This window comes from Lissotriton helveticus, chromosome 1_2, assembly GCF_964261635.1.
Source record: "Lissotriton helveticus chromosome 1_2, aLisHel1.1, whole genome shotgun sequence".
NCBI classification, from domain to species: Eukaryota; Metazoa; Chordata; class Amphibia; order Caudata; family Salamandridae; genus Lissotriton; species Lissotriton helveticus.
The window spans coordinates 238022615-238036825 of record NC_136058.1 but is presented as its reverse complement, the minus strand read 5'-3'; the positions used below and the strand labels follow the sequence as shown (position 1 = coordinate 238036825).

General features: G+C 42.5%; 1 protein-coding gene across 3 annotated transcripts in view; it reads right to left on the bottom strand.

Moving 5' to 3' along the window:
- MKNK1 (MAPK interacting serine/threonine kinase 1) overlaps positions 1-14211 on the bottom strand; it is a 183597-nt gene that overhangs the window by 143674 nt on the left and 25712 nt on the right. For all 3 annotated transcript variants that reach the window (XM_078671672.1, XM_078671674.1, XM_078671673.1), the window contains exon 2: positions 8951-9042. In XM_078671672.1, coding sequence (XP_078527798.1) covers positions 8951-8966 — 16 coding nt within the window. In that variant the 5' untranslated portion in view covers positions 8967-9042. The remainder of the gene's footprint in view (positions 1-8950; positions 9043-14211) is intronic.

Sequence of the window (14211 nt, the reverse complement as noted above, 5' to 3'; positions counted from 1 at the left end):
GCACGTTAAAGAGCAGTGGAGCAAGCACGCACATCGGTTTCAGCCCTCTGTTCGTTTTTTATCTTTTTTAAAAATAGATTGTCACATGCACCCTTTTATTTTAGAATAGAGACGGAATGTCTCAGTAAAGGACTTGCCAATTTTTGAAGTTTGGACCAAAGAATTGAACGGTCCACTCCATCAAAGGCCATTCTGTAGTCTATAAAGCAAGGAAACATGCTGGTCCTTTTCACTTTTAACATCCCCTGAATAATTAAAGAAAAAGAGTAGGTTATCTAATGTGCTGCTGTCTCCCCTAAAACCAGTTGGTGTGCGAGGTATTAAAGTAATAGAATCAGGCTAAGGTTCTAGTTAATTGTAAGGGTTTGGTATAACGTGTGGCCTCCAAATCAAGCAAGGTAATTATCCTATAGTTTCAAAGTATGGCAGGATAACCCTTCTTTAAGTTCTGATGAAGAAAAGTTCCCTGCCACACACAACGCTTTGAATGTGCAATAAGCTACATTTGTTATAAGTGGCAGCCAGTAGGTCAAATTCTATTTCAAAAAGTTTGCTCGAGGTGCCATAAGGTCCCGGGGCACTCTGTTTTAGAGCACTTCATTATCAAACGCATCGCATGGGCTTCCACTGGGGAAGGGGCCTAACCAGGTCTAAATAGACAGGCCCACCCCTTTGACTCGTCCATGTATACCAACTATGAGAAATCCAAGCAAGCTCAGAAATGTTCTTACCCAGGTCTGCGGGATGCATTGGGCCTAGCCTGTTCAGAAATTGCAAAAACTTTTATGGAGGTAGAATTGCAGATTTCAACTATCTTTTACCCACCGAGTTAATGTATGAGTTCTTTGCCTTCTAACTCTTCTGCTTACATTGTACATGGGGATCGGACCCTTTCATGTTTGCTAAATTAAAAGAGTGGAGCTCCAACTAGTGTAACAATTTTTTAATTCTCCGATTTCCTGACTGAAAAGTATTCAGGGGGTTTAACTCCTTGGGAGAAGTAGGGACTGCTTCTTAAATTGTGTGAACAAGAGTTAAAAAAAAAATATATGTGTTTACCAAATGAAACCAGATCACAAATTTTGCTGCGGACCACTAGGGTCACATAGGACCGGTGTAAGATCCCAAATACAGGATTTAGCCAAGTGTTGTTTAGAGTGCCTATGGTGGGGGAACCAGCAGATTCGCAGTAGTAACTGAGCCGGTTGGAACTTCAATTGACTGATAACCCTAGTGCCTAATTAGAGAATAAAATGTACAAGCCTGTTGGGCAAAGTTGTCAATTTCCAGATGAGAGGTAATGCTAAAAGAAAAACAAATGTTAACATAGGCATAATCAAAGATAGCGTTTCAAGGTCTTGAAAAAGTAGTGTATTTATTGGGGTGCCTTCTTTCACCCTGCCATTTAAAGAAAGTAGCATCCTACTAACCTGGCAACCCATTGATTCAATACATTGCACAGGTGGGGCACCCAGGGAACCCACCAAAGCTGATCAATCTGACCAACTATCGGTTACTTTATATTTTGCATATGATGCATCAGTCACCCGTTAGTAGAGTGCATGCATTGGGATACCCAGAGGCATATTTGATTAGGATTAAAAGCAAGTGTTTGCTAACCACAGTTTTAAGCTTAGCATTAGGATGCAGATATACATTAATAAGGACCAGGTTAACCGATCTCCTGCCCTTTTTTAGAGTAAAAGTTAAACGAATATCATTACCAGTATTGGTGGAATTGCAGTCCAATGTGTTTGAAATTGGAGACATAAGCCCCGCCCCACCCACCATTTGCTCTGCATGTAAATGATAAGGGTAATCGTGGGGGCAAAGTGTGGTACCCGAAAAAGATCGCCAGCTCAGACAAGCTTATTGAATGCAAATCATTGTGCGAAACAAAATTGCAGGAATCTTCTTGCAATATCTTAGTAAAAGTATCCTGCCCCCCCCTTTGTACAGTAAAACACCGTGCAAAGGGGGCAGGCTTGCCTGTCTGAAGTCGCTTTTTTTTTTACGATCTGTTGGAACTACTTGCATAACGGGTTGCAATGGGGGCATTTCTAAAATGGACTGGATACCAAACCTAAGTCGCCAGAGAGAAGAGGATTTCCCCAGGCCCGTAATGTGTCCTTCGGTTTTATATTCTCCAAATAGTCTTTGCTCCTCGAAGACTTTGTCAGGGACCACAACTCCATGCACAATATCCTTTGCAGTAATTAGATGGACATTCGATAAATAATGTCAGGTTTGCTCCGTTTAGTATGTCCTGTTGCCCCCTTGTCTTGTACTCCGGAGCGAGAGATTAATGTAGGACTGGACCTCTGTGGCACTGCATACATTTTACCATGCTCTCAGGAGCCGGCTTTCCATCTGGGCTCCCCGGACTCGCTTTGAACAGTCTTACTCGTCACTGAATGGTCGACTCATCCCATGCAGTACTAAATTAGTTACTTCAATCACTAGATTGTCTTTATGTAGGGCCAGACTGCTGCCCCCTGAATGGCATCACTTTTTAAATGAAGGTGGATTGACAATGCCCTGGAAAACCGTGGTAGCGTAGGGACTTTTAAAAAAGTGTTAAAGCAGCAACTGCCCGGAGTTCTTGAATGTCTTATTAACTGAACAGCACCATCTTTACTAGGTGAAACTAGCTTTGCGGCCCATAGAGCTTGTGGTCCAGCCGCTGCTCGAGTAATATGGGTTTTAACCAGATTCGTAGGCAGGGGGTTATAGATTGGAACAGCAAAGGGGAAGGAGTTGGAGAGGTGGACGGGAGGCTAGCGATTACTGTACCGGTGATAGGAAGCTTGGTACCCATTTTAATACAACCCCACCCAAAAAAAAGTTCGTTGAAAAAATGTAACCGGAAAAACTTCAGCGTTGGTTCTTAGGGCTGAGAGAACTTGATACGGTCTTCTAGCATTGCACCTTTGATCTTGGGCAGTTTTATTCCTTCTCTTTGTCAGAGGTCTAAAAAGACCCAGTGGATCTGAAATTGGAGGTACCTCCTTGCCATCCGCACTATGTTTTCGGCCGCATATCATAACAGACTTCGAAGCCCTGTAAAAACTTCTGGGAATGGATTGGATTGGATTTCAGCCATAGCTCTTTGATAAAAAGGTATAGTGACGATGGCTAAGATTGTAGAGAAGAGCAAGATTCCGTTAGATGAGAAGAAACCTTATGAAGGATGGAATGTGACCCCCCTATGTTTCTAGCCTTGGTAACAAAAACTAGAAAGGGCGAGTCTTCTCCTGTATGGACTGTACCCCATCAAGGTAATATTTGTCTCCAAGTCAACAGTAAGAAAACTGACGTCAAGCAGAATTGTTTGCACAACTACATTTTCTCGTTCCCCGATTTCCCTCAGTTGGTTCCGTCTCAAGGAACCTATTTTGTCTGTAAAGATAGAGCTTACACATGGCTCCCTTCCAACTTTTCTGGAACCTGTTATGTAGCTTTCCTTCTTCCCCTACATATACGACTCCGTCAGACCACCACATAGTTAGATATAGCCGAGGTATATTTGATGTCAAGGGCACGGCAGAACAAGAGGGAGGAGACTTCCTTAAAGTATTCCTTCCCTTTTGGGGCCCGATGGTCAACAGCAGAAACAGACAATTGGTGCGAGTGGTTGAGACCACTATTAATGTTACTGCAGGTGCAATAGGTAACATAACAGCAGAGCTTCAGGCTGATCGTCTTATGACGTTGCAAAATCGAATTGCGCTAGATGTGATCCTAGCAGACCGAGGAGGTGTCTAAATTGATCGGGTCTAGCTGCTGCATTTATATTCCAGACGATGCTCCGGCAGTATACCAGGCCATTTCCGAATTGCATACCATCTCAGAGTGGATTCATCAAGACGAAGGGGATTGGTCCTTTATGGGATGGTTTTGGGGACTATTGTCAACTTGGGGATGGAAGATCCTAACGTTCCTTGGAGCAATTTTGGCCGTCATATTCTCTTGTTGTCTGTGTGTTCAATGTGGTCCCGCAGTGTGTGGCCTGTTGGCTACTTTATGCGTTCCACGTCCTGCAACTCAGACAGAGACTATTAGGATGATGGTATAGCAGCAGCTTGAGGATTTTATGAACATCGATGCTGATTCCGACTCAGATTAGCATGAGTTGGTTTGTTTTTGCCTGAGTAAGGCAAAAGGAGGGTCTGAGGTTCTGTAAATTACGAATTAGTTTGTGCTCAGCCTCCATTTTGTAGTCGCCGCCATTTTGTTGCCCTCACTCAGGCAGCGCGGCGAACGAGATGTTTGTCGTTTCTGCATTTACGGGTCAGGTGGCTTCTTTGCCTGTGTTTACCAACTAGTGTCAGGGTCTGGCCGAGTACACCAATTCCTGTCTGAGCTGATTAATCCCCGTCCAGACTATTTGTTGGTTCACACCATTCTTTCCTCCAAGTTATCTTATCGGTTATCCTCCGTAACATGCCTCTGGCATTCTCCTGTTTCACGATTGTCCTTCCACAACATGCAGTTGTGTTTTCTCTACTCTTAAATCGGATTGTGTGGATTCACTTGTAATTTACTCAAGAGGTCGAGTGACAAACATAACCGGGAAACTTGAGTTGCCTTAGACTTAAGTATTGTTTATAACATTTGCCCATGTCTCATTCTCTTGTGTGATTGCATTTTGCATTGTATTGTATATAAACCTGTGCGCCACGGAGTTAAGTGGCAGTCTCTTTTGAACCTCATTCTACCAACGACTTCTAAGACCACTGTACTAGCTGCAGCTAATAAATACTAACTTCTACGCCAGACGAAGAGTCGGTGTCCGTTTCTGACAAGGCAGGTGAATCCAGGGGATTTCAGGCGTACCCTGCGCTGCCGAGCCTTAAGGCTACGGTTCTCCCTTCATCACTTACCAAACCTACGTGCATCGCCAAAAGCATATTGACTTATTGGTGTACACATTCACTTTCCCTTTGTGGTGTTTCTGCTGACCTTCTCCAAAATCTTAAGCCAGAGAAAGAAAGCCTGGAGAGGATCGTTCGATTTTTCCAGGCCAAGGGCAAGCCTCTCCGTCTCATTAGATCTCTTAAAATTGGATTGCACAGTGCCCTTGAAATTTAACAGTTGATCAACTTAATGTGAAAACCACAGTTTAAGCAACAAGACCAGTTTTACGAAACGCCTCCACTTCTACAATTCAAATTAAAGAAGGAAATAGAGTCATTTGTGGTTAATGATAGCTATGCCACTAAATTGCATTTTCTGTGAGCAAACCGAGTGAAATAGTAACTGCATTTGGTTGGAAATGGAGGATGGATTTATTTTAAGAGATTATGTTTCCTTCGAATAGCTTCTGCTTGCTGTGAAAGAAACAGACCCAGTAACATGTATGACTTGCATTAGGCAAAAGAGATGCTTGTTGTGCAGTTTACCTAGAGCTTACTTCTCAGGAATTACCTATTTTGGTTGCTAGGTTTTCAGCAGGCCTTAATTTTCAATTCTTTCACACCACTGCAGCCACGTTTAAAGTGCATAGTTTAGAGTTATACCAAGAATGCAATTTCTCAATAGGTCTTCTGTAAAGCCAGATGAGAATGTGAGGCCACTGCATGTTTTTTATGTAGGCGTTTCATATGCCACAAAGTTCTGTTGTCTGCTACTCATTGTTTATATGGGGGGGGGGGGGGGGGGGGGGCTTCCTGCAATACCAGATAGGGATCTTGGTAGATTGGTCTTACAACATGGAGCAGCAGTCTTTTGCACTTATGATATGAAAACCAATCAATTAGCTTTTCCAAGGCTGTTCTTAATACTTTGTGACTTAAACTAACTTTCAGTTTAAAAGGGTGCAAGTAGCAGAGACCTTAAATATTGATCACCTGGAATAGCTAGTTTCATTACCATTTAATGTGCAATGTGAATGCATGGTTTTACTATGGTTAATATTCACTATGGTGGGCCTCACTCCAGGTCAGTGGTTAACATTTGTCTTCTGGGTACACCAACTGATGCAGGGGATCTCAGCTTGAGTAATTTCTAACAATGTTAACCTCAAATTACATGTATACAGCAAACAAATTATATATTTTTTTAATTCACAAAAGAAAATACAAAACGTGTATATATATTATCCAGGCGCTTGCAGGCCTTGAGGGCCATTCAGAATTCTGGACGCAAGGCGATAGTTGGGATTTGCGTGGGGAGGCTGTTACAGATCTTTGCTGCGATATGAGAGGAGAAGTGTCCTCCACTTGTGCTTTGGTAAATGCGGGTTGTTTGAGCAAGGGAAAGGGAGGCGGAGCACAGACAGTTGGTGGAAGTTCAGGCAGATCCTTGGTTGCGTAGAGCCTTGTGTGCGGGTCAGCAGCTTGAATTGGCATCTCTTCTGTACAGGGAATCCAGTGGAGTTGTCCTAGGTGGTGTGTGATGTGGGCTCGTCCAGAGCACAGGAGTATGGAGGAGTTTGGCAGCAGCGTTCTGTATGGTCCGGGATCTTCGTAGGGGTGTGGAGATTCCTAAGTAGATGGCTTTGCTGTAGTCCAGTCACTGGTGAGGAGGACATGTGCCACAGTGCATCTAGTATATGGGGAGTCACCACTAGAAGATCTTACGTAGAATGTGCAGAGTGAGGAAGCAGCCGGAGGATACTCAAGATCTGAATTCATAAGGAGCTAGTCCCTGACTATTCCTAAGTTTCTGGTGTGGTTGAAGTGAGTGGGTCCTAGCTCTGAAGGCAACCAGGAGTCGACAAATCCACTAAACCGCTCGCATTTGCGAGGTAAATTGTATAAGGTTGGTCTATTTTTAGGTCCTACTCGCCCTTTCTGGCGAGTAGGAAAACATACTAACTTTTGCCCTCCGTCTTTGAAAGCGGAGCAAATGTGACAAGATAGGATTTTAAGGCTTTATTGCTCACAAAGCAAATGAGCAATAAAGATGCCTTTAAATCTGGTTACATTTGCTCCGCTTCCAGAGACGGAGGTCAAGTAGGTTACTGTTAGGTCAAGGAGCTTTTTCAAGGTACTAGACCTGCAGGACTAGTACCATTTTTTGAGCCCTGGAGTCGTTCAATATGTTGCAAAATATCAGTACTTCGGTCTTGTAATGTTCAGCTGCAGGCATTTCCTCATCCAGTTGAAGACACTGGTCATGCATCTATGGAAGTTGGTTCTGGTAGTGGTGTGGTCGGCAAGTGATGGGACTAGTTGAATATTGTCTGCATGGGAAATTATATAGATATCGTGTGATCTGACAGGCTTTGTTAGCGGGGTCATATATGCGTTGAACAGCATGGGGCTGAGGGATGTGCTCTGGGGGTTCCAGCATGCAATATCCTTGGGTTCAGAGGTGAAATGTGGATCCTCAGAGTTCTCCCTTCTGAGTGCGTCCCCTTGGATGCCAATGTGGTGTAGCAGTTTGATCAGAGTGTGGTGGGATACGGTGTCAAAAACGGTCGAGGAGGATCAGAGCTACAGTTTCTTCTTGGTTGATGAGGGTTAAGATGTGAGTGGCCACAATCAAGGAGGTTTGTGTTGAGATTGCTGCAGAAGCCAGAGTGGGAGGTGTCAAGTAGCTGGTTCTAATCCAGGTGTCTCAAGAGTTGCTGATTGACGATCTGTTCCAGTAGTCACTGGGAATGGGAGCAGGAAGATTGTGCCTATGTGTAGTGCTTTTCAAGATTTGGTTTCTAAGAGACAAAAGCAATAAGCTAGACTATAGCAAGCCACTTTGTTTCCCACCCCTAACAATTCTTAATTTGCAGATACACACTAGTGCTTCAATTGAGACAATAAATGGACCATACTCTAGTGTTATTGCTCCAACTACAAAGTCAAGAATACCCACATAATGGTTAACCTCCAGTTTCTTCACATTTACAAAAGCATTTTAAAATGTTACACTTCAATATTACTCAATATTTTTAGTTTAATATTTAATGTTCTAAACAGTCTGTGACCCCTGGGTAAGAGCTGCGGCTAAAGGTCATGCATAATTCAGTAAACAACCAGTTTCGCACAAGGAACTTCTGCAGATATAAGAGTGCTTTTACCCAATTCTACACTCCAGTGGCATTTATGTTAATCTTTCTTGTGGATGAAAATACATTAAAACTCCCTTAAAGGTAGAAAATAAAATTGTAGTTCTAGGATTGTTTATACTCTAAGTGGGCTCACTTTTCCATTTAGTTCAGATCAATAAGTGTGTAAGCATGTATAACGCAGGCATGGATTTTCTTACGCATACATCAGCTAATTTTATATACATGGTACTACATTACAAACGCTGTAGTTGGCTGAATTTTTGTAATGCACTTCATTAAATCTGGCCCTTAAACGATCCACTCAAATTAGTCACCATATACTTCAGCTGGATTAAAATGTTTAGGCATGACTTTTGATGCTTAAGTCTTTGCCCTAGACACCACTAAGAAGTATTTTTCGAATTAAAATAATTTTGGACTCCTGGACAGTCTATGATGATGGTGGCAAGTACAGAAGGTTGTAGGTTTAACGGACAGTTTACTGTAAGCCACAAAACAGACAGCTAAATAATAAGGACTGTTGAACTATACGCTCTCAAAAAAAGGTACATACACATGAATCTTTTTGAAGGGCAGATATTCTTACAGCATTAGCACAAAAAGAAGTGTTAAGAAGAATAGTTTCCAAGTAATGTGGATGGCAGTGTTTTAGGCAACTGGTCAAGAGATCATTAAGAGGGATCATGGCTGTTGAGGCTGCACCTGTTACCCGTTATGTAGAGAGAAAAACCACAACAGAAGACTTTAATCCTAAAAACAAAATACGAGACATTAAAGTAATTTAGAATTGTCAAGGCTAAACAAGGCAAGTTGCATGCTTTTTCACAACTATTAAGCGTAGTAACTTGTAATTAGTACAGTCCCAGCAGGAGCAGCTTTATACAAATACCATGATCCAGCAGTTGGCTAATACTTTCTAGAGAGAAAAAACCCTCATACCTGGTTTCTGTTGCATGGAGGTCTCGGAATTAGAGCAGCTGTGCAAAGTGGAAAAGGTAGCTCAATGCGTTCTTATTTAGTGTATTCCTCAACTATAAAAAAAAACAACAACAAAATATAAGCACAATGGTGAAGTTATTTACATTAACAAGATATGTAAAGTGCTGGCATGGAAGGACCTAAAGGGTCAATGTAGTACTACAACCTAGCTTTGTCTTTTATTTCAAGCTATCATCGCGCCCTGAAATATCCATGTGGCCAGTTATTTAACTGGAAGAAAATAAACAGACATAGGCACCTGAAGCAGTAAGATTTTTAACAATGTGGGAATTCTTTTTTGTTGCTAAAGACACCTGGGACTTTCTAGCCCAAAATGTACACTTCACAATACTCTCCTAGATCTCCTTGTGTCTTTCTCCTGCAAAAGGTTGAGAAAAAACGTTACAGTAAACACAGGTATATGAAAAACGCCACCATCAGCTGAAAGGGGCAATGCAACATATTTATTGACTGCGATCCAAATATTGGACGAAAACCAAGTCAATGTTCTGCTTGAAGAAAGTTTTGCCCAACATGGTTCCAGAAATATCCATGCTGAAAAAGGTATGTCTTTCTATTTACTTCTGGTATCGAAGATAGAACAATTAAACATACTATGGCACAGAACTTATCCACTGTACTAGGTGGCCAGAAATATAGCTTTTGGATTGGTCAATGGCGTGCACAAATTTCCTCACCACTCGCTAAAATTCACACGCCCAATCAGGCCCATTACAACATAACCAAGTTTCCCAAAGAGTGCAAAGACTCCTACCTCAGTACAGCTGAAATGGAAAGCAAATGAAAGTTGTAAGTGAAGCAAGACTTGGTCAGGCAAATTACCTCCTTTAGAAGTCTGATACGTTGCTCTACGGAATGAAGAGAAAGTCTTTCCAGCATGCTTGATTAAACATCAGCCAGATTACAAGCACTACGGTTAATTTTTAACTGTATGAGAGACATCAGTTCCGAGCCAAACTCAGACTTCAGCTAAAAATTATGAAGTTAGCCAGAACTGTCCGAGAGCAGGCATGCACATTGCGCATTATAGAATTAAGAGCCAGTCTTGCACTGGAAAGTCAGAAAAGGTTTCATCCAGGACTACACACCTGTACATGTGCTGGGCAGGAGCTGTTCACTTCATGGACAACTGCCAATCATATCTACATGCGACCTGATGCAAACATGCACTTCATACATGTGTAAGGTAAGACCCATGTTAATTTCCTTCCTGCCAGTCATTTGCCAGTCTAGCGTCCCAATCCACTTTTACCAAACACTCATCTCACTTCCTAGGCTCCAACTTAATTTTCTCCATGCCCAGTACCTACAAGTTCCAATGCCACAAACATTCATTCCCAAAAACCACTCATCCTGCCCATCTAGCTTTACTCCACAATCAGAGCATAGATTATAATGACATTTTTGTACAGAGTACTTTACCTTCACTCCTTTTCTGTTGTCAGTCAATGCATATCCCTTCATCTGACGCAGTATAACCATGCTTTTCTCTAGCTCTGGTCTGCTTGCTGCCCAACAGCTTTCATAAAAAGATCTTAAAACCCACACAAGGATGTAGAACAAACTGCTCAGGATTCAGAGATAGATATCATACGTAAATACTAACTAGTAACTAGTAACTGTTGTAAGCCTACAACATTCTGGAATGCTAAATTTGTACCCAACTCATTTCCATCCTTGGCATTCAAGTGGGGCTCTACATTAGGGAAAGTATTACATTTATTGAGACGGAGGGGACAACTTAGAGGCCCATCGTGAAGCAACAACCACCAATCCTGCTCCATTTCCTAGTGCCCTCCTATCGATTAGAATTCCTTACGTTGGCAGTAGGAAAGCCATTAGTTGTAAAACAATCCCATTTCAGGACCTGGAGGTGAGAAATTATCTGGATATTAGGTTATAATCACGCTTTCCAGCCTAAGCCCTCAGATGCCAAATAAGGCCAATCAAGGTCATTTTTTTCATATTTTCATAGAAGCACCGATGCTTGTAGGTGAAAACTAAACTACCAATATCAGAATATCATGGTCTCCCAGGGGTTAATATTCGGGATAAAGATTTAACGGTCAGCGAAAACTTTTAGAAATCTTAAGCCCCAATTAAGTTGCAATTACGACGAAACACATGTTGGCTAACTGGAACAAAGCTTTTTTAGAATAAAGCTGTTATAATGCTCAAGTACAACGATTGAAGACTGGATTCTTAATTACTATGTGTGCTGTAAGGCTGTATCAATAATTGCAAGACTAATTAGCTAGCCATCACAGGTGGGGGGCGGAGGGGGGGGGGGGGTACTGGGATGCATTCAAGGTGGTGACACAGGGAGTGCCTGTCTAGAGTGCTCAAAGAGGCAGAAGGTGAGCTGTCCGATTTATAGGGTCCAGGCCCCTGGACAGTGGCACATCATGATACCTTACTATGGGTGCAACGCCGGGTCAGTAATATTGGGAGATTGCCTCACTAAGCGCGAATACTGGAAACGACTACATCGAGATGGTGACAAATCTGTGAGGCTTTTGGCGAGGTTACTGAAGCAGGAAACCCACCCCACTAATTTTGAACGCTCAGATTCCCCCAACGTGGTGTAGGTTACCACCCAAATCAGTATTAACACTCTGCTACAAGACTATTTGGCAATGGTTTATAAACAAGTCTCACAAATTGACCAGAGAGATTGGGAGGTTTTTAGATGACCTACAACTCCTGCACCTCACTGGAGGCGCAGAGTAGAGCCCTTGATGAGGCACTCAGACTGGATGACCTACAGGAAGCTGTTCAGAGCATGGCCCGCTGCACGTCTCCCAGTGGCCTATCAGAAGTTTGTGGATCCTTTGTCACATTTGCTGGTGACACTCGGGTAGTCCAGACGTACAGTCTCCCTGCCAACTTCCATGTGGGAGGCCCAAATCATGGGACACATTGGAAGAGATGCTATGTTGCGTCTGTTTAGACAAACGTGGCACAATCCCAAATTTAGAATGATTGCAGAGAGTTTGTGCCAGAGGTATTTGGTGTGCCAACAGTTCAATCCAAACAGGAAAACAGTTGAGAGTCTGGGAACTGTAGGAAGGGAGGTCCATTTACACGAATGCAGATGGACTTATTTCCCACCATGTAATCGATTCAGGTATGTTCTGGTGATTGTCTGTTTGTTCTCAAGGTGGGTGGAGGCTTTCCCCACAAGGAGGAATGATGTAATAACTGTTGCGAAGTTACTTCTACGAGAGATTATACCTAGAATCGGCTTTCCAGTGACCATTGAAACGGACTGTGGTCCCCATTTCCAAAATTAGCTCATACAAAAATGGTATGTGAAGCACTGGATATACGCCAAAGACTACACTGTGCATACAGGCCTGAGGCTTCAGGAGTGGTTGAGCAGGTAAATGGGACTAGTAAAAACAGGATTGCAAAAATGTGTTTGGCAACAGGATTGAAGTGGCCAGACGCCTTGCCCCTTGTTCTGATGACGGAGGAGCATTCCAGACAGAAAAACTGGACTGAGTCCACATGAGATTCTGATGGAAAGGGTAATGAGACAGGCATATGTACCAGTTGATAAGTTATTAACTATTAGTGATGACATCATACTGATTACTGCAAAAATCAGTCTGATGTAGTGACTTCTGTGTTCCATAAGGTGGGAACTGATATCAGACCCGAAAGAGAAAAAGCCAGCTCATGACCTAGTGCCTGGAGACGGGTCCGAATCAAGGTGCACCACAGGAGAAATTGCTTGGTGCCTCGTTGGCAGAAACCACGACAGGTTATCCTGGTTAGCACAACTGCAGTTAAATGTGCTGGAGTGAAAAGGTGGGTTCACGCGAGCCATACAACCTGTGTGCCTGAACCTGAAAAGAAGAAAGTACTACTGATTCAGACTCTGAATGTGAACCAGAAGAAGGTCCAGATTCTGAAGCTCGACAAGAACGTCGACATCTGGAGGTTTCAGAGGCTAGTTCTGCGTCTGAAGGAGAAGAGGAAACTGTTGAAGTACCAAATTCTGAAGATCAATCTGAAGATTGAGAATTGGTAGAAGACACAAGTGAGGAGACTGAGCAGAACAGAGATAACTGGTGATCAGAGAAACTCTGAAGAACAGTCTGCAAACTCTGAAGATAGGAACGAAGATCCTGATACTAGAAAAGCAGAAGTAACTCACAACCAGGAAGAGATTTCAAGTACCAGTTATGGAAATGTTCCTTAAAGAGTGAAAGAACGGTCAGAAGAGAAAGTGGACTCTGGAAAAGACGTTGTGAAGTTTATCATAAACGAAACTGTTGAAGACACTGAAAGCGAAACTGACGACAGTGCAGATGAGACTTCTGTGTGAAGGAGTCCAAGAAAAAGGGCCTGGAGAGTGGAACACAACACCACAGTGCCCAAGACAAAAAGATTCTGTAAAGGAGATAAGTGGCCTAAGAAAAATGACGAGCTGAAAATCAAACTGGTTAACAGAGAAAGAAAGCAGGAAGAGCAAGTGCATGAAATAACCAGTCAAAGAGAGTCTTTGGGAAGAAAGAGCGGTACATCAACCAAAAAGAGTGAGAAGGCCGAAGTACAAATCACCCGACTGGACATATATTGTCCTACAGTCAATTGAGGAGGTAAAAAGTAGCCAAGAAGATTTGAGTTGCCCAAAGACAAGTGGGAAAAGTGAGTTAAGAGGCGAATTATTGAAAAGGACAACGGGGTGCTCAAAGTAGAAGATAAAAAGAATAGATCCTGAAAAATCCTGATAAGAAAAAGGTATTATAGAGGGAAGTGGAAATTTGTAAGTGACATAAGGTCGAAGAAAAATTGTTAGAGGTAACAAAACTAACGCTGTAGGTGACACAAGGGCTAAAATCTAAAGATACCTACAGAATAATAGTGGGTTGGGGATTTAAAGGAAGAGATGATCCAGTTTTTCCTGGTGTTTATTTTATTTGTGGGAATAAAGCTGATTACAGGTTGCCTGACCATTGGTATGGGACATGCTATGTGGGTTTGGTCTTTCCCAAAAGTTCTCATGTAGATAGGGGAACAAATGGCATACATGAGATAGGTAAACCATTAAGTCGTAGAAAGAGAGAGACTGTTATAGAAATAATAGGTGATGTTTTTGGAGCACTGATCCCAGCAGTGGGAATATCTTTCAATGCAAATCAAATTTGACAATTGTCAACAATAGTAGATCGTTGGTCAGATACAGCGGGTGG